This window comes from Microcaecilia unicolor, chromosome 10 (genome assembly GCF_901765095.1).
Source record: "Microcaecilia unicolor chromosome 10, aMicUni1.1, whole genome shotgun sequence".
In the NCBI taxonomy this organism is placed as follows: Eukaryota; Metazoa; Chordata; class Amphibia; order Gymnophiona; family Siphonopidae; genus Microcaecilia; species Microcaecilia unicolor.
Window position 1 is genome coordinate 188,670,830 of NC_044040.1, and position 19,785 is coordinate 188,690,614.

The 19,785-nt window shown below is 45.7% G+C and overlaps 1 protein-coding gene across 8 annotated transcripts in view; it reads left to right on the top strand.

The window, feature by feature from the left end:
- The window catches only part of LOC115478872 (schwannomin-interacting protein 1), a 694,349-nt gene that overhangs the window by 616,375 nt on the left and 58,189 nt on the right, over window positions 1-19,785 (top strand). The window contains exon 1 of one of the 8 annotated variants that reach the window (XM_030216515.1): window positions 4,778-4,885. The exons of the other annotated variants lie outside the window; for them this stretch is intronic. Coding sequence (XP_030072375.1) covers window positions 4,856-4,885 — 30 coding nt within the window. The 5' untranslated portion in view covers window positions 4,778-4,855. Of the gene's footprint in view, window positions 1-4,777; window positions 4,886-19,785 lie in introns of those variants that run through there. 8 annotated transcript variants of the gene reach the window in all.

Below are 19,785 nucleotides of genomic sequence, written 5' to 3' on the forward strand. Positions count from 1 at the left end.
TTAATACCTCCCTGTTTACAAACAGGCTTATTTTCAAAAGTGAAGGACGCCTATCTTTCGACACAAATTGCAAGATGGGCGTCCTTCACACAGGGTCGCCCAAATCGGCATAATCGAAAGCTGATTTTGGGCGCCCTCAACTGCTTTCCGTTGTGGGAACGACCAAAGTTCATGGGGGTGTGTCAGAGACGTAACGAAGGTGGGACTGGGGCGTGCCTAACACATGGGCGTCCTCGACTGATAATTGAAAAAAGAAGGGCGTCCCTGACGAACGGACGACTTTACCTGGTCCTTTTTTCCTTCCGACCAAGCCACAAAAATGTGCCCTAAATGACCAGATGACCACTGGAGGGAATCGGGGATGACCTTCCCTTACTCCCCCAGTGCTCACTAACCCCTTCCCACCCTCAAAACAAATTTTAAAAATATTTTTTCCAGCCTCTATGCCAGCCTTAAATATCATACTCAGGTCCATCGCAGCAGTATCCAGGTCCCTGGAGCAGTTTTTAGTGGGTGCAGTGCACTTCAGGCAGGCAGACACAGGCCCATCCCCCCTACCTGTTACACTTGTGGTAACTGTGAGCCCTTCAAAACCCACCAGAAACCCACTGTACCCACATGTAGGTGCACTCCTTCACCCCTAAGGGCTATTGTAGTGGTGTACAGTTTTGGGGAGGGGGGCTTGGGGGGCTCAGCACACAAGGTAAGGGAGCTATGCACCTGGGAGCAATTTCTGAAGTCCACTGCAGTGCTCCCTTGGGTGCCCAGTTGGTGTGTTGGCATGTCAGGGGGACCAGTGCACTACGAATGCTGGCTCCTCCCATGACCAAATGGCTTGGATTTGGTCGTTTCTGAGATGAGCGTCCTCGGTTTCCATTATCGCCGAAAACAGGGGACAACCATCTCTAAGGTTGACCTAAATTTTGTGATTTGGGCATCCCTGACCGTATTATCGAAACGAAAGATGGACGCCCATCTTGTTTCGATAATACGAGTTTCCCCGCCCCTTCGCCGGGACGTCCTGCGAGGACATCCTCAGGAAAACTTGGGCACCCCTTTCAATTATGTCCCTCAAAGGCACACTAGCGCTTGTAGCACGCGCTAACATGTAGACAACCATAGGAATATTGTGGGCATCTATACAGTTAGCAAGCGCTAAAAACACTAGTGCACCTTTGTAAACAGAGCCCCTAGTCTACCTGAATTGTAACTCATATTGAGCTACTACTGAAAAAAGTGTGAGCAAAATCCAAATAAATAAATATTGTCATAGATGGAAGAAGTAACTAACTTGCTAGTCACACACACACAAGGAGTAACACTGGCTGCACATACTGTAGCAAAACTTGCTTATCCACTCTTAAACCCTAGCTGACATCATATTCATGCAACTTTCTGACTTCACGTGCAACTTTATCTAAGTTAGTTCCCTTATTCTCTATGTAACTCCGGTTACTCTATCTTAGTGATGGCGAACCGTTCAGAGACCGAGTGCCCAAACAGCAACCCAAAATCTAATTATTGATTGCAAAGTGCCATTCCCCCCTCCCCGTCCCTCCTTCCTCGTCCCGCTCCCCCCTCCCTCCCTTCCTCCCTCCCAGTTCCAGCCCCCCCACCTGAGTTCCACAGGATCCCTTCTCCCTCCCTCCCAGTTCCAGAGTCGTCGTCCATCCCTCCCTTCCTCCCTTCGAGTTCCAGGCCCCTCCCTCCCTCCGAATTTTAAAAGTCATCTCTTGACTTACCTCATCAGGGACGGGTTACGGCGGGGGGGGGGGTGCATTCCATATATCCACCACCCTCTCTGTGAAAAATACTTCCTGAGATTACTCCTGAGTCTGCCCCCCTTCAACCTCAATTCATGTCCTCTAGTTCTACCGCCTTCCCATCTCCGGAAAAGGTTCGTTTGCAGATTAATACCTTTCAAATATAGTCACATAGTAATATAGTAACATAGTGAGTAACATAGTATCTATATGTTCCACCTTTCCTTCCCCCCTTATTCTGTCTATTAAGATGTCTTATTATGTATTGTGTTGATGTTGTAAGTAACATACTATACAACAAAGAAAAAAAGAGGGTCCTCACAACTTCCACAAAAAGTCAACCAAAAACAACGCGGGTGAAAGTGAGGGGCGTTCCAAATGACCAAGTCAAACAAGGAGTAAGAGCATCCAAGAGTTTATTTGCCAAAATATGCTGACCCGAAGACCCTACACGGGCCGTGTTTCGGCACAATGCCTTCCTCAGGGGTCGTAGAGATTCAGATAAACTCAGCTTCACAGAGTATGTAAATGGGGAAAAACCATTGACGCACTGGGGCAATATGTGCTGCAAAGCGTAGCAACCAGTCGTCTCTGGTTGCTACGCTTTTCAGCATGTATTGCTTCAGCATTTCAATGGTTTTTCCCATTTATATACTCTGCGAAACTGACTTTATCTGAATCACTACGACCCCTGAGGAAGGCATTGTGCCGAAACACGGCCCGTGTAGGGTCTTCTGGTCAGCATATTTTGGCAAATAAACTCTTGGATGCTCTTTCTCCTTGTTTGACTTGGTCATTTGGAACACCCCTCACTTTCACCCGCATAGTTTTTGAGTAATGTACTATCCCATACTATATATACTGTTGTTTGAATATTATTAGTGCTGAAATTGTCTATTGCCTAAGTTCGACTTATTCTTGCTGAACACTGTCTTGGGTGAATTTCTTCAAAACCTTGATATATGAGTCCTAATAAATGAATGAATGAAAATGAATTTCAACAAAGTTGATATATTGTCACACTTGATTTGATTTTATTATTCTTTCCAGAACATTTAGGTACTGCTCCATTCAAACCACCCTTCCCCTCTCCCCCAGGTCAAAGTCACACACACATTCATACACTTTGGAACGTATCCCGTGAACTATGCCTGCATGTTTTCGCTGTTTGTTATTTTAGGACATGAAGGAAAGGAACCTTATTATTAACTTTTGGACTATGTTATTTGCCTGTAATGATGACAAGGTTGATTGTCTTGAAGCTTATCATTGGGCAGGGCCTACTTAAAAAGAGGTAGTATGTCATTTTTTGTTTGAAAAAGTACAGTTATATAAAACTAGCCGTTGAGCCCGTAAAAACGTACTAGTAAAGGAAGGGGGGGGGGGTTGAAAGGCCCCTCCCCCCCGGAGTCGCCGCCGCCGCCGCCCCCCCCCCCCCCCAGAGTCCCCTCCGCCACCCCTCCACCCAGGCCGAGTACCTGGCTTCACTATCCAAAACCGCCGGAACGCAGCACACAGCTCATCTGAGCTGCCGTCGGCCTTCCTTCTTCTCTGCGTGTGTTCCACCCTCGTGTGACGTAACGTCGGCGAGGGCGGGACACAGGCAGTTAAGGAAGGCCAACGGCAGCTCAGATGAGCTGTGTGCTGCGTTCCGGCGGTTTGAATAGTGAAGCCGGGTACCCAAGCCGGGTGGAGGGTGGGTGGCGGCGGCGACTCCGGGTGGGTGGGGGGAGCGGTAGCGGCAACCCTGGGGGGGGGGGAGCGGTGGCGACGGCGGTTTCCTCACTCACAGGTTCGCAGGTTCCCTCTGTGTCACGCCCCCGTCATCACATATTGACGCGGGGGCGGGACAGAGAGGGTCTCTACTGCGCATTTGCGAGTGAGTACGCCTCTTGCCATTTATATGTTTGATAGGTAGCGTTGAGACAGAAATTCAAAATAACAGAAATTGACCTTGTCAGATTAGGATTCTCTCAAGGTTTGTAACAGTGCAGCTAATACAATCTCATAGCAGCAGTCATGTAGGAGCTGTTAACATTTGTTAAAGTCTGTTATGTGTTTGTCAGTCTATACCATGTGGGGTACAGCACCACCTGCTTGCTTGGCAGACCAGTGCCAAAACTCATAAGAATTCCCATGATGCCATCTTCCTCCCACAATCCTTTCTGCTGTTCTTGTTTCTTCCTATGGGAGTTGGCAGCTTGAAAAATTCATAGGGAAGGGGAATTGACTGAGAGATGAAATGGACAGGTAGAAAGATGATGAGATAGGGCAGCAGGATGGAGAACAAGAGGTAGGATGAACAAAGGAGTAAGGTGATATATTAAGGAAAGAGATAACAGAAGAGGAAAGCATGGGTGGATAAGAGGGAAATCAGCCATTTTTCACAGGGTGCTTTTTCCCCTATACTACTGTATCACATCCATTAGCCTGTATATGTCCAAGCTCATCCAAAAGCAATTAAGAATTTGTGAGGCTTCTTGTTTTGAGTGAAATTTCAGCAGCTCTGACATGTCAGTAGCTGTATGCTGCAAACTGTTATGCTTAAATATACTTTGCAAGCAATCTCATGTATGCTGAGGTGGGAAGGGAAAGGATACCAGAAGTCCTAAATGCTCAGCTGGAAGACTTGACCCTGACTAGACTTTTGTGTGTGTGTGCCTTTCTCTTTAATGAGGGCTAGAGTATTTCTACATCAGTTAGCTGCCTTCATACAGCACCAGAAGGTCACACAAGCTTCAGTCTGATCCTTTTCTTTGTGTCTATAATATAATTGGCTGATTGTGTAGTGAGGTACCGAGTCCCCTCCCCCCATCACAGTCCTGACTAGATGTTACTAAGCTTTCCTTGGTTCCCAGAGGAGAACAGCTCCGCTTTGCTCCTCACTGGCGAAGGCAGTGCCATTGCGCAGGTTGGAACAGCAGAGGCAGCATCCATTTTAATCTGCAGGAAGCCTCTTGCCTTGCAAGTGTGTTCGCTTTTCCTTCCAATGCTGTGAAAAAAAAAAAAAAAAAAAAAAAAAAAAAATCAGCTCTGCAGCTCATGTAATTTTTTCCCAGCTGTGTTTTCTGCTCTTTGTATGATGCTCTGAGATGGTACACCAGGAAAGCTGTGCATATCAGGTAAGAAATAAAGCTCTTCCCTCCCTGCTGGTTTTTGAAAGAAAGGCCTTCACATTTCAGCGCTGCAGTTTTTTTTTTTTTTCCTCATTTCAATGAAACAGTGAAGATCGACCGTATTTTTCTTTATTTTTATTTTCACAAGTGCATGCCTGTTGTGAAGGCGATCCGATGTTGAGGCTATTTTCATCTGAACGACTACAAACAGCTGTTTTTTTTTTTTCATGACCTAGGTAGTTCCATAAAGGTAAATTATCTTCTTAAAGCACAAGATGCAGTCATTAAATATGCAGTAAATAGAACCTGCCATGCTGAGCAGCTATTAAACGCACTCTTTGATAGTAATACTACACTATTTAAAAAAAATAAATATATATGTACGTACATTTGGAGTTACTTTTCATGCTCTACCATGCTGTTTTATATAGTGGAACCTAGTTACTAATAATGCGTGATAAGTGTTAGCACACGTTAATAAATCTAGCTTTTACTTATTGATCCATCTGGTAGGTCTTTGAGAGTAACCAACTTACCTATTCTGGGTTGAATGTAAATAAGCTTGGAATTTTTTTGCGGGGCCGTTGAGTCAATGCTGGACATGTATGGTGTAAATAATATCACTGAATGCTTTTCATGCATCAGGCACAGTATTTCAGTGATATGAATCTTTACATTGCTACAGTGACGGATAGAGAAGCTGATTGGTTTAGATGTAAAAACATTTTAAAACAGAAAAGACGTATCATTCATCGCACATTACATTTTTTTTTCATTGGGAGCTACTGCTAATAACAATTCCTGTACTAAGGGGTCCTTTTACAAAGCTGGAGTAAAAGGGGGAGCTGCGCTGGCATCAGTGAGTAAAAGGCAGGTCTTTATTTTTTTTTTCAAGAAATGGCCGTGTGGCAAGTGAAGCACTTGCCGCACGGCCATTTTTGGGGGGGAATTACTTACTGCCGCCCATTGAGATGGCGGTAAGGGCTCCCACGCTAACCCGGCGGTAACCGAGCAGCGCACAGCACTGCTCGATTACTGCCTGGTACACACCGGTGCTACAAAAATTGAGATATGTTTTCATCACCAGAAATGACGCATGCTGGGGGAGGGAACTGCCGCTGGGCTACTGTGGTAGCTCAGCGATACTTCCCTTTTACCACCACTTAGTGAAAGGCCCCTGAATGCTAATCAGCCCGTTTTCCACCTATTTAATTTAATTTAGGCATTTATAATCTGCTTACCCATGAAGTTCAAAGCGGAGCACAATCAGACATTATGTGTTAAGAGAAGGCTCACGATCTAAGTTTTTCTACCTGAGGCAATGGAGGGTTAAGGGGTCCTTTTACCAAGCTGCGGTAAAAGAGGCCCTGCGGTGGCTTTGGCACGTGGATTTGCCGTTCACCGATGCCCCTTTTTACAGCAGTGGGTAAAAGTATTTTTTTAATGAAAGAAAATTGGAAACGGGCTTTGCGGTAAGTTAACCACTTGCTGCACAGCCATTTCCTGGGGGAGCCCTTAACTGCTTCCTGTTTCGAAGGTGGTAAGTGCTCCTGCGGTAGCCCAGTGGTAACCGGGCAGCGCCAATTACCACCAGGTGTGCCCCCCAATGCTCAAATAAAAAATAAAATTTCTGAGGCCCTGGAAATGGCTGCCGGGCTCCTATGTTAGCGCCGAATTGTTGCGCGCAGCAAACCCGCAGTAGTCTTGCCATGCCTTTGTAAAAGGCCACCAAAGTGGCTTGCCCCAGGTGACAAGGAGCTGCAGTGGGAATTGAATCCAGGATGCCTGGATCAAAGTCTGCTGTAGTAACCGTTAGGCCACGCCTCAATTCCGTGAGCTTCTTAGCATTTCTCGCACATTAAGCTTTAGTAAAAGGGCCCTTAAAAACCCTATCACATTATAGTGAATGAGCCTCATAGTTCTTGTAAAATACCTGATGACAGAAATGTTAGTATCAAACCAATAACGCATGAACTTGTCTCAACCTCTGTTTGGTTATGCAAGATTTGATCCCTGCGCAGATGATGGCTCCTTTTTTGGCTAAGATTTAAAAGCTCGGCCATAGGTAGGAGTGAGATGGGTGACAGTACTGCTGCCCAACCCCCCCCCCCTCTCCCCCCCCACTGGAGGCAGTGCGTCATGATCCTTCTCCTTTGGTGATGCTTCTGTCTTATGTTAAAAAGTGTCACAGCCTTTTCTTGGGACTGCTGACATGATTATATAAAGTAGGGGTGTCCAACCTCGGTCCTCGACGGCCACTACCCAGGGCCGGTCATAGGGCGAAGCGACTACATAGGGCCTCGCGCTCAAGGGGGCCCCGCGCAGCGCGCCTGAAGTCGCCCCGACTGCCCAAGCTCCAGTCCCCCCGCCTTCTGAATTTTAAGTTACATCGTCGGAGCGGCCGGCAGATAGCAGCAGCAGTGAAAAGCATGCGAGCTGCTGGGCTGCGCTTCGGGAGTCTTCCTTTCCCTCGTTCAGCTCTGGTCCCGCCCTTTTTTGAGGGCGGGACCAGAGCTGAACAAGGGAAAGGAAGACTCCCGAAGCGCCACCCAGCAGCTCGCACGCTTTTCACTGCTGCTGGTACCTGCCGGCCGCTCCAACGTCGACGACGAGGTAACTTTTAAAATTCAGAGGGAGGCGGGCCTTGGAGCTGGGTGGGAACTGGTGGGTAGGGGGCCTTGGAGCTGGTGGGTGGGAGGGAGAGAGAGAGAGACAGGCCTTGGAGCTGGGAGGGAGGGGGGCCTTGGAGCTGGGAGGGAGGGAGGGAGCTGGGGAGCCCTGGGGATGGCCCGGGAGCTCGGAGGGAGGGGTGGCCGCCCTGGAGCTCAGATGGAGGGGTGGCCGGCCCTGGAGCTAGGGTGGGGGCGGGGCGGGGCTAGGATGGGGCCCCATCAGATTGGTCTGCATAGGACCCCGCACTTGCTAAGACCGGCCCTGCCACTTTTCAGATTTTCAGGATTTCCCCAATGAATTTGCATAAGATCTGTTTATATGCACGGTCTCCATTGTATGCAAATAGATCTCATGCATTTTCATTGGGGAAATCCTGAAAATCCGACTGGGTGAGGGCCTAAGTTAGCAACCCTGATCTAAAGAAATACAGAATATAGGTGTGGGATGGTGGGTTGTTGCAACTGTAGTGCAGTGATCCTCCTCCTTTGGTTATATTCAAATATTTTCACCTTTTTTTCCCCTCAGTGCAAAAATGTTTATCAATTTTTCCCTGTCTTAAAATTTTTAGGTAGGCAATTACAATAAGAGCTTCAAAACTTTGTGTTATAAATTTATTTACCAGAGATACATTAGAGTTATTTATGCTGCTCTGCAAATTTTGATACACTGGCAATTTCTGATGCCAAACAGAACAGAAGCATCGAAATGTCTTTTCATTTATAAGGATAAGGGAAATGTAATTAAAAGGGCTTTCAAAAACTTCTATGCATTTCTTTCAACATCTAGTTAAACCCCAAAGAGCAAAAGGGCAGGTACATATTGTTTTGTGTGTTTGTATATATATATATATATATATATATATATATATGTACGCACACGCACACACACACACACACACACACACACACACATTTTAGATAAATAGATAGATAGATTGTTGCCGAGAAATTTCCTGAGCATACACAATTTATGGAAGCAGCACTATAACACTAATGTCATTAGCAACATTAAAAAAATTTAGTGATCACTTGTCTTCTATATATGATAACTACATCTATATAAATAATTCTCACCTCAAACATTCTGAAGCTCACTCTGTGGCAGGGAAACACTGGAGCCCTTCACTTAGGCTGTCACCACTCACTGTCACTCAGGCACCACTCACTCTCACTGATAGGCCCGCCCTCAGCCACGCCCCTTCCGCACATAATTCGCTACCTCAACGTTCTAATGAAGCTGCAACTTCCGGTTTGTGAGGCGGCATAGATCGGAATTTATCCCCATTAATGACACTTGACCAATCGCATTGCTACGCCCTCGACGTCATCACGTTTGACGCAAGGGCGGGGCATACATCGATCTACGTGACGACGAACGGAGGGAGTGTGAGGCAGGCAGGCTGTAGGTCACACGCAGCGAGGGAGCCAGCCAGCCACTCTGTACGTCACGGGGCGCGGCGAGGCGACCACGACCACCCTCAAGCACGGAGGGTAAGTCCACCAACAAGGGGGGAGATGGTAACCAAAGCGCCTTTGCTAGCGTCCGTTTCATTGGCCTCAGAAATGGGCCGTTCTTACTAGTATTAGATAATCATTATGCTTTAGTATGCTATATAGTAATAGTTGTGTAGCACTGGAGAGGTAAAAGTTTTGATAGCACTGTATGTTTTCCTAAAGAATCTGGTAAGGGTTTGAGATTAGGCTTGCTTCTTTATGAGGGTGGATTCCAGAATTCCTTATATTGCTATTGATTTGCTAATTTTGTATAGTCACATTTTTAAAAAAATGTGTTTTCTACAGTACTACATCAGTTAAGACTACCAATTCTAGTAAATTGGTAAACTGTTTATTCTTCCCTTTCTTAATATTTAAATCCTCTTTTGATACAGCTGAGAATTTTCATAAAGTGTTATAAATATTAAGGACCCTGTTTACAAAGGAGCACTAGCGTTTTTAGCATTCACTAACCGTGTAGACGCCCATAGGAATATTATGGTCATCTACACCGTTAGCGCACACCATTGTAAACAGGGCCCTAAATGGTTAAAGAGGTTTCATTTGTAACAATAAAATAAAAGAACCATTGCTCTTTTATGAGACTGGTGGAGGTACCTTGGATTTAATATCGCAGACGATTTTCATATCAGGATAACAAGTCATAGAGGCATAGTAATATAGGTCAAAATGTATTGTTTATCCCTAATGTCCCCAGCATATAATACAATTGACATTTGATGTACATCTATGAAGAAAGTCACTATTCAAGACAAAAATGAATAGCAATCATGTAGTTTTTATAGTATATATATACATTGCGGACTCGCAGCACCTTATGCCTGGAATAGACTTCCTGGACCTATACATCTAGCTCCATCTCTACCTGTTTTCAAATCTATGCTGAAAACCCACCTTTTCACTGCTGCTTTTTAGCTCCCATTACTTCCCTCACCCGTAACTGTCTTGTCTGTCTGTATTATTTTAGATTGTAAGCTCTTTTGAGCAGGGACTGTCTCTTTGTATCAGGTGTTCAGCGCTGCGTGCGTCTGGTAGCGCTATACAAATGCTAATAATATTAATATATATATGAGAGGTTTAGGTTCTGGCCTTTAATGAATCATGAGTTTTATTTTAAAAATAAATGTTGGTACACAGAATTTCTTGGGCAGATTTAATCCATTTCTGTTTCTAGAATACTGAAGGATTAGATTTCAGTATGTTTGGATGTAGGAGTTTCGTTACCCACAGAGGAGGAGAAATTGCATCACAAATGATGTAGTCATTGTTTTGTTGTTGTTACATTTGTACCCCGCGCTTTCCCACTCATGGCAGGCTCAATGCGGCTTACATATTATATACAGGTACTTATTTGGACCTGGGGCAATGGAGGGTTAAGTGACTTGCCCAGAGTCACAAGGAGCTGCCTGTGCCTGAAGTGGGAATTGAGGATACTTATTCATATGAGGGTCCTTTTACTAAGATGCGGCAAAAGTTGGCCAGCGCGTGTTTTTGACGCATGGTGAAACGTGGCCATTTTGGGGGGGGAGCACTTATCGCCACCCATTTACGTGGCCATACTTCGCTAACTCAGCAATAACCAGGCATCACACAGCGCCACTGCCCGATTGCCGCCGGATAAACACCGGTGCGACAAAACAAAAAAATATTTTTGTAGCGCTGGAAATGATGAGTGCTAGGGGTAGGAACTAGCCACTGGGCTGCTGCAGTAGCCCGGCAGTACTTCCTGTTTAGTGAGCAGTAAACCCGCGTTGGCTTACCGCCGCTTAGTAAAAGACCCCCATGGAGAATTGCTTGTAAGGTATACAGCATTTCTGAGATCATTGCAATAGCTAAGGCAGATTTAACAGCAGCAATATAACACATGAGTTGGTGACATTTTTATATTTCTGCCCAGCATCACAGCCAAAGCTGTGAGTATTTCCACCTCCTTTTAGATTGCACGTCCTAGCCTAAGTGTAAATAACACTGCATTGGTGAGTTGTCATCAAGAAAAGAAATAAAGCAATGTGCTAAATTTTAGGGTGCAATGTGTTTTCATCGGTTTTACTGCTTTTTGGTTTTTGTCTTCATGCTGGATATTAAATTGTTTGCCTTTACTCTGAAAAAAAAAATATCAAATACCAGACTTGCTCTATCTTTCTGTAAAATTCATGTGCCTTCCATTGCTCTCATGCAGTTGTTTCCTTCCATAGCGTCCTATCAGACCAGTCCAGACCACTGAACTGTGTTTGTCTACCAGCGGATAGAGACAGAGAATGAAAATAGTTGTCAAGTAACCTGCCCCTTAAGGGTATCGTGCTGTATAGAATGCTCAATAATTTTCTATCTCCCAAGCGGATGGATGATGGGCTAACAGCCCTGCCCCTGACCTCGTTATTAACTAGTTTCAGTTGAGCTTTAACTACCCTTTTGGGGCTTTGTGCTCCGGAGCCAATTTTATGGTGAGTCTCAGTTGTCTTGGGGATGCCCATTTGGCTTGTTCTCCTGAACCAGCTTCTCAGCTGTGCTTCAGTCAAGTTGGAGGTGCCGTCCTTGGCTTGTTCTCCTGACCCAGTTTAATATCTGGGCTTCAGTTGAGTTGGGGTGCCTTCTTTGGCATAAGCTGCTGTTTAAAAATAAGGCAGCTGTTACATGGAGCTGAAGTATATCTCAGAGGCCTCTGATTTCCCTACCACCTCTCACCCTGAAACATCAATTTCTCCTTTGGAGTTCAGCCTGCATTTGGTGAGCCTGTCCTGATTTATTTCAGCTATTTCAGTGCGCTAATGTTGTCTGTGTTTCTGTTCCTTTTTAAACCCACACAGGTGTATTATGGCTTGTTCATTCCTCACAGCAATGACTCCTGCTCAGCTGCATGAGTTACTGGCAGAAAGCCTTGTTCTTCCAATTTCTTTAAGCAGTTAATGTTTATCTGTGACTTTCTATATGGACGACTAGCTTTTTGTTTATAGGTGCTGCTTTAAATTTTTTGTCACAGTTTTTTTCCGACCAGAATTCTCTTCCTCTTTCCATCAGCTGGTGGGTTTTTTTTCTAATTACGTTTCCTGACTGTCCTAGTGGTATGACTCTTAGTAGGTAAATCTGGACATTTAATAGCTCTTCTGTCCTTACGCTGGGGGGTGGGGGAAGAGCCAGCTCACTTTTAAGTGTCTCTCCCTTTTATTCTTTCTCAGGTGTGGATCCTGAGGTCAGATAACTGCTAATCTTGAGAACTGTATTTGTGAATATGCTGGAAAAATATTGTTTGCCAGTTCTCGAAGTAACTATGTGTTGTGCCTTATGTAGTCTTATTCTTTGTAGCATAAGATTTCCTATCTCTATATCTGTGCTGGAGATTAGACTATCTTGGCCTAGAACCTCGGCTGTATTTCCCACAAGAATCCAGTCTCTTTTCTGATATTATAAAGTTGTCTATAGTTTTACCTGAGAAAATAATCTTAGATTCAGCTAGGGAAAAAAGATCCCTTTTTTAATTAAAAAAAAAAAAAAAAGTCTTCTGAATTGAATTGTTTAACTATGCATAGAGCTATCCCAGTCGTCTCTTTTTTTAAGGTAAAGTCAGTTGTGTTTTTTCATTCTGTTTATGTTTCCCATCTAGTCAGAACTAAAGTTTGGTAGCCAATGATGATTCAGAGCTGACCCAGTTGCCCAATTGAACAATTTTTCCATTCAGCTGTGGTACACGACTTCCACGAGAAGTGCACAGCCCTTATTATATCTTCCTATGCTTCACCTTCCCTATGTGGCACTGTTGGCCACCTTGGGGATCTTGGTGATGCTGTTGTCCACCTAGGTTGCAAGTAGGGGTGGGCAAGCATTAAAAATTTTAATTGCACATTAATTGCGCTTAATCACGGCATGCATCCAGCCTTCATCCAGATTCTCTAATGGCCCCCTCCCCAGCCTACATCCAGATTGTCTCATGCCCCCCTCCCCAGTCTTTCCCCCAGTTTCTATCATGCCCCCTCCAAAGCCTCTCCTCCAGTTTCTCCCTTGGTACCCTCCCCAGCCTTCATTCAGATTATGTTCTTTCCCTCTCCTGCTGCTTTTAACTTTATAGCTGGGCTCCTTTTCGCCTTCCTCCATGCTCCTTATCTCTCCCTGCATGGCCGGGTGTTATGATCGTGGTCAGAACCCCTCTCAAACTTACCTTTTTCCTGGGGGTCAGCTTCTTAGCTGGCTTCTGTTTCTTTTGTCTGCCCTTTCTGAGCTAGCTCTCGCTCTCTATGCTGGCAGCTTCCAGCAGCATGACTCTAATTGTTTCACTTTACTACAGCTGTGTGTGTGGACTGAGTTAGCGCTACCTCACTTTGGGTGTACTGGCTTCAAGTGCTTCACGGTGGTGCATTGGTGTGGGTTGGGCCTCTCTGGGTTTCAGTGTGCTGTCTGCCTGGGTCTAGGGAGTGTGACATCATCAGGGAGGGCCTTGATAAGGAAGTGGTGTTCTTCCCTTCAGGACCTTTTGCAACGTTTGCTTTTGCTACTTGCTTTAGGTCCAGGTTAGTGTTAGTGCAGTGTGCACTTGTGACTGTGTGTTTAGCTTTCCTGCTTTTCCCTTGTGGTTCCCCTGCTTTTCCCTCTTGGTGCTTTGGAAGCATTGCTGTGTGTAGGGCTTTGGAAGCTCTGTTGCTGATAGAAGTACTTCAGGGTTTGGTGTTGTTAGGAACCCTGCAGATTTGGCTGTTAGAAGTACTTCTGGTGTTTGTGCTGTTGGGAGCATTGCAGTCTTTGCTGTTTGTGTTTGGTGCTTTGGAAGCACTTTTGGCTTATGTGTTTAGCTTCCCTGCCTTTCCCTGGTAGCTCCCCTGCTTTTCCTTTTGGTGCTGTGAGAAGCACTCCTGTTAGGTCAGTGCCTAGGGGCACTCCTGTTAGTATAGGGCTTAGGAAGTCCTTTTGTTAGTTTACTGTTAGGAACACTTCTGTTGGTTTAGGGCTTGGGAGCATTTAGGTCAGTTTAGGATTTAGGAGTCTTCTGTTTCCCATCCTGGTCCCTGTGTCATCCGGTATCCGGTAAGTCCTGCCGGCCACTCGAACCCAAGGGCTCAACCCTTGGGGGGCAGTGGCTAAGTACAGGTGAAGCTGTACGGACTAGTCCAGTGTGCTCCAGTCCAGTGTGTTCCGGTCCGGTGTGTGTTCCAGTCTGGTGCGCTCCAGTCCAGTGTGTTCCGGTCTGGTGTGTGTTCCAGTCCTGTGTCCTCCAGTCCGGGGGATTCCAGTCCAGTGTTGCAGTCCAGTGTTCCAGTCCTGTGTCTTCCAGTCCGTGTGTTCCGGCTTGCTAGGCGGTGCCTGCAGTCCCTGCTGGTGCCGGTGTGCTTGCCCAGCGTTGGTTGGTGGGTTTTGCCTGCTGCTGTCGCTCCTCATCAGCAGCCCAAGGGCTCACGTTTGCTCCAGAGCCCGGCCCCGCGGGCTCTGAACCTGAGAACCTGACACCGGGTTCTGCAGATACTTGAGTTGCACGGTGCAGAAAGTTGGGGAAGTCTCACGGTTTTAAGTCCTGCAGGACTTCCCAAACTTCCTGAACCACGGTGACTCAAATTTTTATCTGTAGAGCCTGGCAGTGCAGAGAGAGATAAGGAGCACCAAGAAAGGAGAAAGGGAACTCTGCTATAGAAGTAAAAGCGGGTCAGCATGTCAGTGTTAAAAAAGAATTGGGCCACCTTAAAATGCATGACCTGCATTAAAATATTAACACATTAATACCATTATTAATGCATTAATTGCCCACCCCTAGTTGCAAGCTTTCTGCACTACTTGTATTGCACAGTTCGGCAGCCTCCTAGGTTGTGCGATTGCAGCAACCACCAGGGTTGCACAGTGGCACAGGCCATCTATGTGGCTCATTTACAGCAACAGTCTTGGTTGCACAGTAGCACTGGCCTCCTGAGTGGCACTTTTTCAGCAACCGTCTTGATTGCACAGTGGCTCTGGCCACCTGTGTGGCACATTTGCTGCAACCATCTTGGGTTTCAGCAACCACCTATATTGCACAATTGCAACACCACTTTGGGTTTCTTCCCAGTAGCAGCAACCAGATGTATTGCTCTCCTATGCGGCTGCTGGTCTAGCTCTCCTGCAGCATCTACCTAGGTGGCTCCTGCTACCACCACCTCTGTTGTGTAGTTGCAACAGTCACCTGTTTTGCATAGTTGCAACAACTGATGGTACTATTCAGTTTATCCCTTTAACAACCAGCTCAGTCACATTGTACCAGTATTTCATAGATGTGACAATCATCTGTCTTTTACAGTTGCACAATCAGCTGCGTTGCACGGCTGAAACAGTGGAATTTCTTCTTTACCTTTAGCAGTTGCCTATATGTCATAGCATTTCATGTCAGCTGTATGGCACTGTTCTAGTAGCCAGCTGTGTAGCACGGCTACTCTGTCACCCTATATATGACCGGCTGCCTGTAGAGCACAGTTCCAGGAGTTTTCTGTATGGCTGAGTTATGAAAGCTGTATGTATGACACAGTTGCAAAGCTCAAGCAATGAAACCAAGGAGAGCTCACTCCGCAGAACACACAGGGTGCTAAAAAAACAGCAAAGCAAACAATGGTTGGCAGAAGATCTTTATTCAATGAAAATGACCCAACACGAACCGTATTTTGACTTTAAGGGGTCTGTGATTTAAATACTAAAACATCTGTATATAAAAGATTGATACTAAGCTCAAAGTCTTTAAAAAGACTATATGGACATCAAATATGAAGAGATTCGGGTATCAGATTGTCTCTATCTCCAAATGTCTGCTCCCGCCAACATAAAAAAGTCACAAAGCTGCCTATGAGGCATCAGATATACTAGCTATCAGTGAGACGTTAGATGCATATTTGTGTGGCTTCCCAGGCAGCAGCTGACTGCATGACTTTGGGTGCATGTATGAAACCAGCCATCACAGCACCTATATGATACCTGTCACCACAGCCAACAGTGTTATACCAGCTATTACACCTTCCAGTATTACACTATCCACCGCAGCACCCCTATGACATCATATACCATGGCTGCCTGTAGCAGCTGACTATATTTCACCAGCTACTGTGGCTGCCTGTATGGATGCAGCTGCCCACTCGCTTCTATAACTCTTGCTACAGCAGTGGCATGGGTGTCTCCAGTTTTGATAGCCACATCTAGACTATAGCTCCAACTACCATGCCTAGATGTATAACATCTCTTGATGCATTTGCTTATGGTGCTTGGCTGCATCAGTAGACTGTCTTTTCTGGTTTTGGTGATTGACTATGAGGGGCATAATGGAACGAGGCGCCCAAGTTGTCATGAGGGCGTCCCTGCAGGATGGCCCCGTAAAGGGACGGGGCAACCCGTATTATCGAAACAAGATGGGCATCCATCATTCGTTTCGATAATACGGTCGGGAACATCCAAATCATGAAATTTTGGTCGACCTTAGAGATGGTCGTTCCCGGTTTTCGGCGATAATGGAAACCGAGGACGCCCATCTCAAAAACAACCAAGTCCAAGCGGTTGTGGGAGGAGCCAGCATTCATAATGCACTTGTCCCCCTCACATGCCAGAACACCAACTGGGCACCCTAGGGGCACTGCAGTGAACTTCACAAATTGCTCCCAGGTGCATAGCTCTCTTACCTTCGGTGCTGAGCCCCCCAAAACCCACTCCCCACAACCCACTCCCCAAAACTGTACACCACTACCATAGCCCTAAGGGGTGAAGGGGGGCACCTACATGTGGGTACAGTGGGTTTTGGGAGGGTTTGGAGGGCTCAACATTTACCACCACAAGTATAACAGGTAGGGGGGGATGGGCCTGGGTCCGCCTGCCTGAAGTGCACTGCACCCACTAAAAACTGCTCCAGGGACCTGCATACTGCTGTGATGCAGCTGGGTATGACATTTGAGGCTGGTATAGAAGCTGGCAAAAAATGTTTTTAAATTTATTTTGGGGGGGTTGGAAGGGGTTGGTGACCACTAGGGGGAGTAAGGGGAGGTCATCCCCGATTCCCTCCAGTGGTCATCTGGTCAGTTTGGGCACCTTTTTGAGGCTTGGTCAAGTAAAGACCAAATACTCATCAGGGACGCCCTTTTTCCATTATTGGTCGAGGACGCCCATCTCTAAATCACACCCCAGTCCCGCCTTCGGTATGGTGCCGACACGCCCCCTTGAATTTTGGTCATTCCTGCGATGGAAAGCAGTTGAGGATGCCCAAAATTAGCTTTCCATTATGCCGATTTGGGCGACCCTGAAAGAAGGACGCCCATCTCCCGATTTGTGTCGGAAGATGGGCGTCCTTCTCTTTCGAAAATTCACCTGTATGTGCCTCATCTACTCTGCATAACTATGTAGCACAGTTTTTCTGGTCACCCATATGGCTTTGGCTATATAAACCACCTACTTTGTGTGATTCTACACTCTAGCTGTTTTTGCGCAGCTAGCTCGATAGCACTGGCATAAGCCACTGCTGTTACACAACTTGAGGAAGTCTCTGATATTGTAGTCGTATTATGAGCCTAGTAGGCTGTCTTCTTGCCCTTATGATGACATTTGGATTTTCATGTCTGAATAGAGTGGCATCTCATCAATCAGTAACCATTCTATTTAGACCCCATTGATCTCCCTTCTTTATTCTCAGCGAAGAGTGATTCTTCAATCTGCTTCTGGATTTTCCTGGTTGGCACAGATATAGACAGGGAAACACAGTTATTTTTCAGCTCCCGATTGCTTTCTTATATTCCCTTCTCTGGATATTCAACTCCTCCAGGACTTCTGTTGTAGTTACAATATTCCCTTCTAGATATGCTTTGGTCTTAGGCTGTTGCCTTCAAAGACTCATTCAAGAAAAATCACCAGTTGGGTTTATTTCTTACTTTATGTATCTCTTCCATTGTCTGTCAATGCTATTTTCTGTTCTACTTATCATGCGGTCACTTCCTTCTCCTCTTCTATACCCTCTGTCTTTCCAGAGTCCTTCTGATTGGTCTTTCTACTGGGTTTTGTTGGGAAGAATCTCTAAGCCTATTCCAGTTTATCTCTTTTTTTGAGTGTTTCAATCTTTTAGTCTCACACTGTGTTGCTTTACTACATTCCATTGGCCTGGACTGGTCTGATAGGAGACTATGGAAGGAAAAGCTATGTCGTACCTGTTAACTTTCTTTCCTTTAGTCCTATCAGACCAGTCCTGAATCCCTCGCTAGTTGATTAATTTTCTTTTAGTTACAAGCTGTATTTTTCAGGTATCACTGATTCTGCTTTTAAGGTTCCTAACCTATTGTATGTCTCCTGATTCAGTGATATATCTGCATGTCAGTAGAGTATATGCTGCAATGGTGGTAAGGTTCTGACCAGATTGAGACATTTGATCTTAAAGTTTCAGTATTGGTCACCAGGCGTATTTTGAGCACCATTGCCTGGCTATTCGAAATACTGAATATTCTAAGCAGCATGATGCCCTTAAGGGGCGAATCACTTAAAAACTATTTTCATTCTCTGTCTCCATCTGCTGGTAGACAGACGCAACCCATTGGTCTGGACTGGTCTGATAGGACTAAAGGAAAGAAAGTTATCATTACTTTTCCTTTATTGCTATAGCAACATTTTTTTTTTTTACAGTGTTGAATTTAAACTGGACCCTCTAGGAAAGTCACTGTATAAAAATTAGACCACTCGGGTGCTTACCTTGTACAGCATGACATTCCTTCTATAAAATGGATTTGTATGCTCAGGATGGATCTTCACCAAATGGACATTTTGGCATTGATTTCAGCTGCTTAAATGGCATATTAATTCAAGAGGCAAACACAGCTTTGTCCTAGGTAGATTTATTCCTTCTGCAACACTCTCACACAAAAGTCCTTAAGTTCTGCCAGGATGGGTCCTTGCTCAGCGTCTTTTTTTCTGAACAAAGCCCGCTTCAAATTAGTGGGGTCAGGGTACTTCCCCTTTTACATGTCCCTGTAAACAGGAATGGGGAGCCCCTCCTCCAAGATGCCTTCCATCCCAGCTCTCTCTCTCTCTCTCTCTCTCTCTCTCTCTCTTTTAGTGTTGGGTCCCATTTAATCAGTCTTTCATAACAAAGTTAGGTCCATAGTCTTTTCAAATACAATGTAGTATGAAAACAAAAGGAACTACAGTCCAGGCTTCAGTCCACTTCTACCAGAGCTGGGCAGCCACCTCCCCTGCAGTGTTTCACTTTCTCACACTGACCTGCCCGCTTCTGCCATAAGCACAAACCTAAAGGGGGGGGGGGCAAAATCTTGTACACAAAGAGGGGCATAATTGAACGAAAACATCTATCTCCATGGGCGTTTATCTCCGAGAACGGGTCCGTGAAGGGGCGGACCGAACTGTATTTTCGCAAAAAATAGACATCCATGTTTTATTCGACAATTTGTGAGCTGGGCGTTTTTGTTTTTCAGCGATAATGGAAAATGAAAGCGCCCAGCTCAAAAACGAATAAAACCAAGGCATTTGTTCGTGGGAGGGGCCAGGATTCATAGTGCACTGGTCCCCCTCACATGCCAGGACACCAACCGGGCACCCTAGGGGGCACTTTTACAATAACAAAAAAAAGGTAAAAGAGCTCCCAGGTGTATAGCACCCTTCCCTTGTGTGTTGAGCCCCCCAAATCCCCCTCAAAACCCACTGCCCACAAGTCTACACCATTATTATAGCCATAAGGGGTGAAGGGGGGCACCTACATGTGGGTACAGTGGGTTTGGGGGGGTTGGACGACTAATAAGC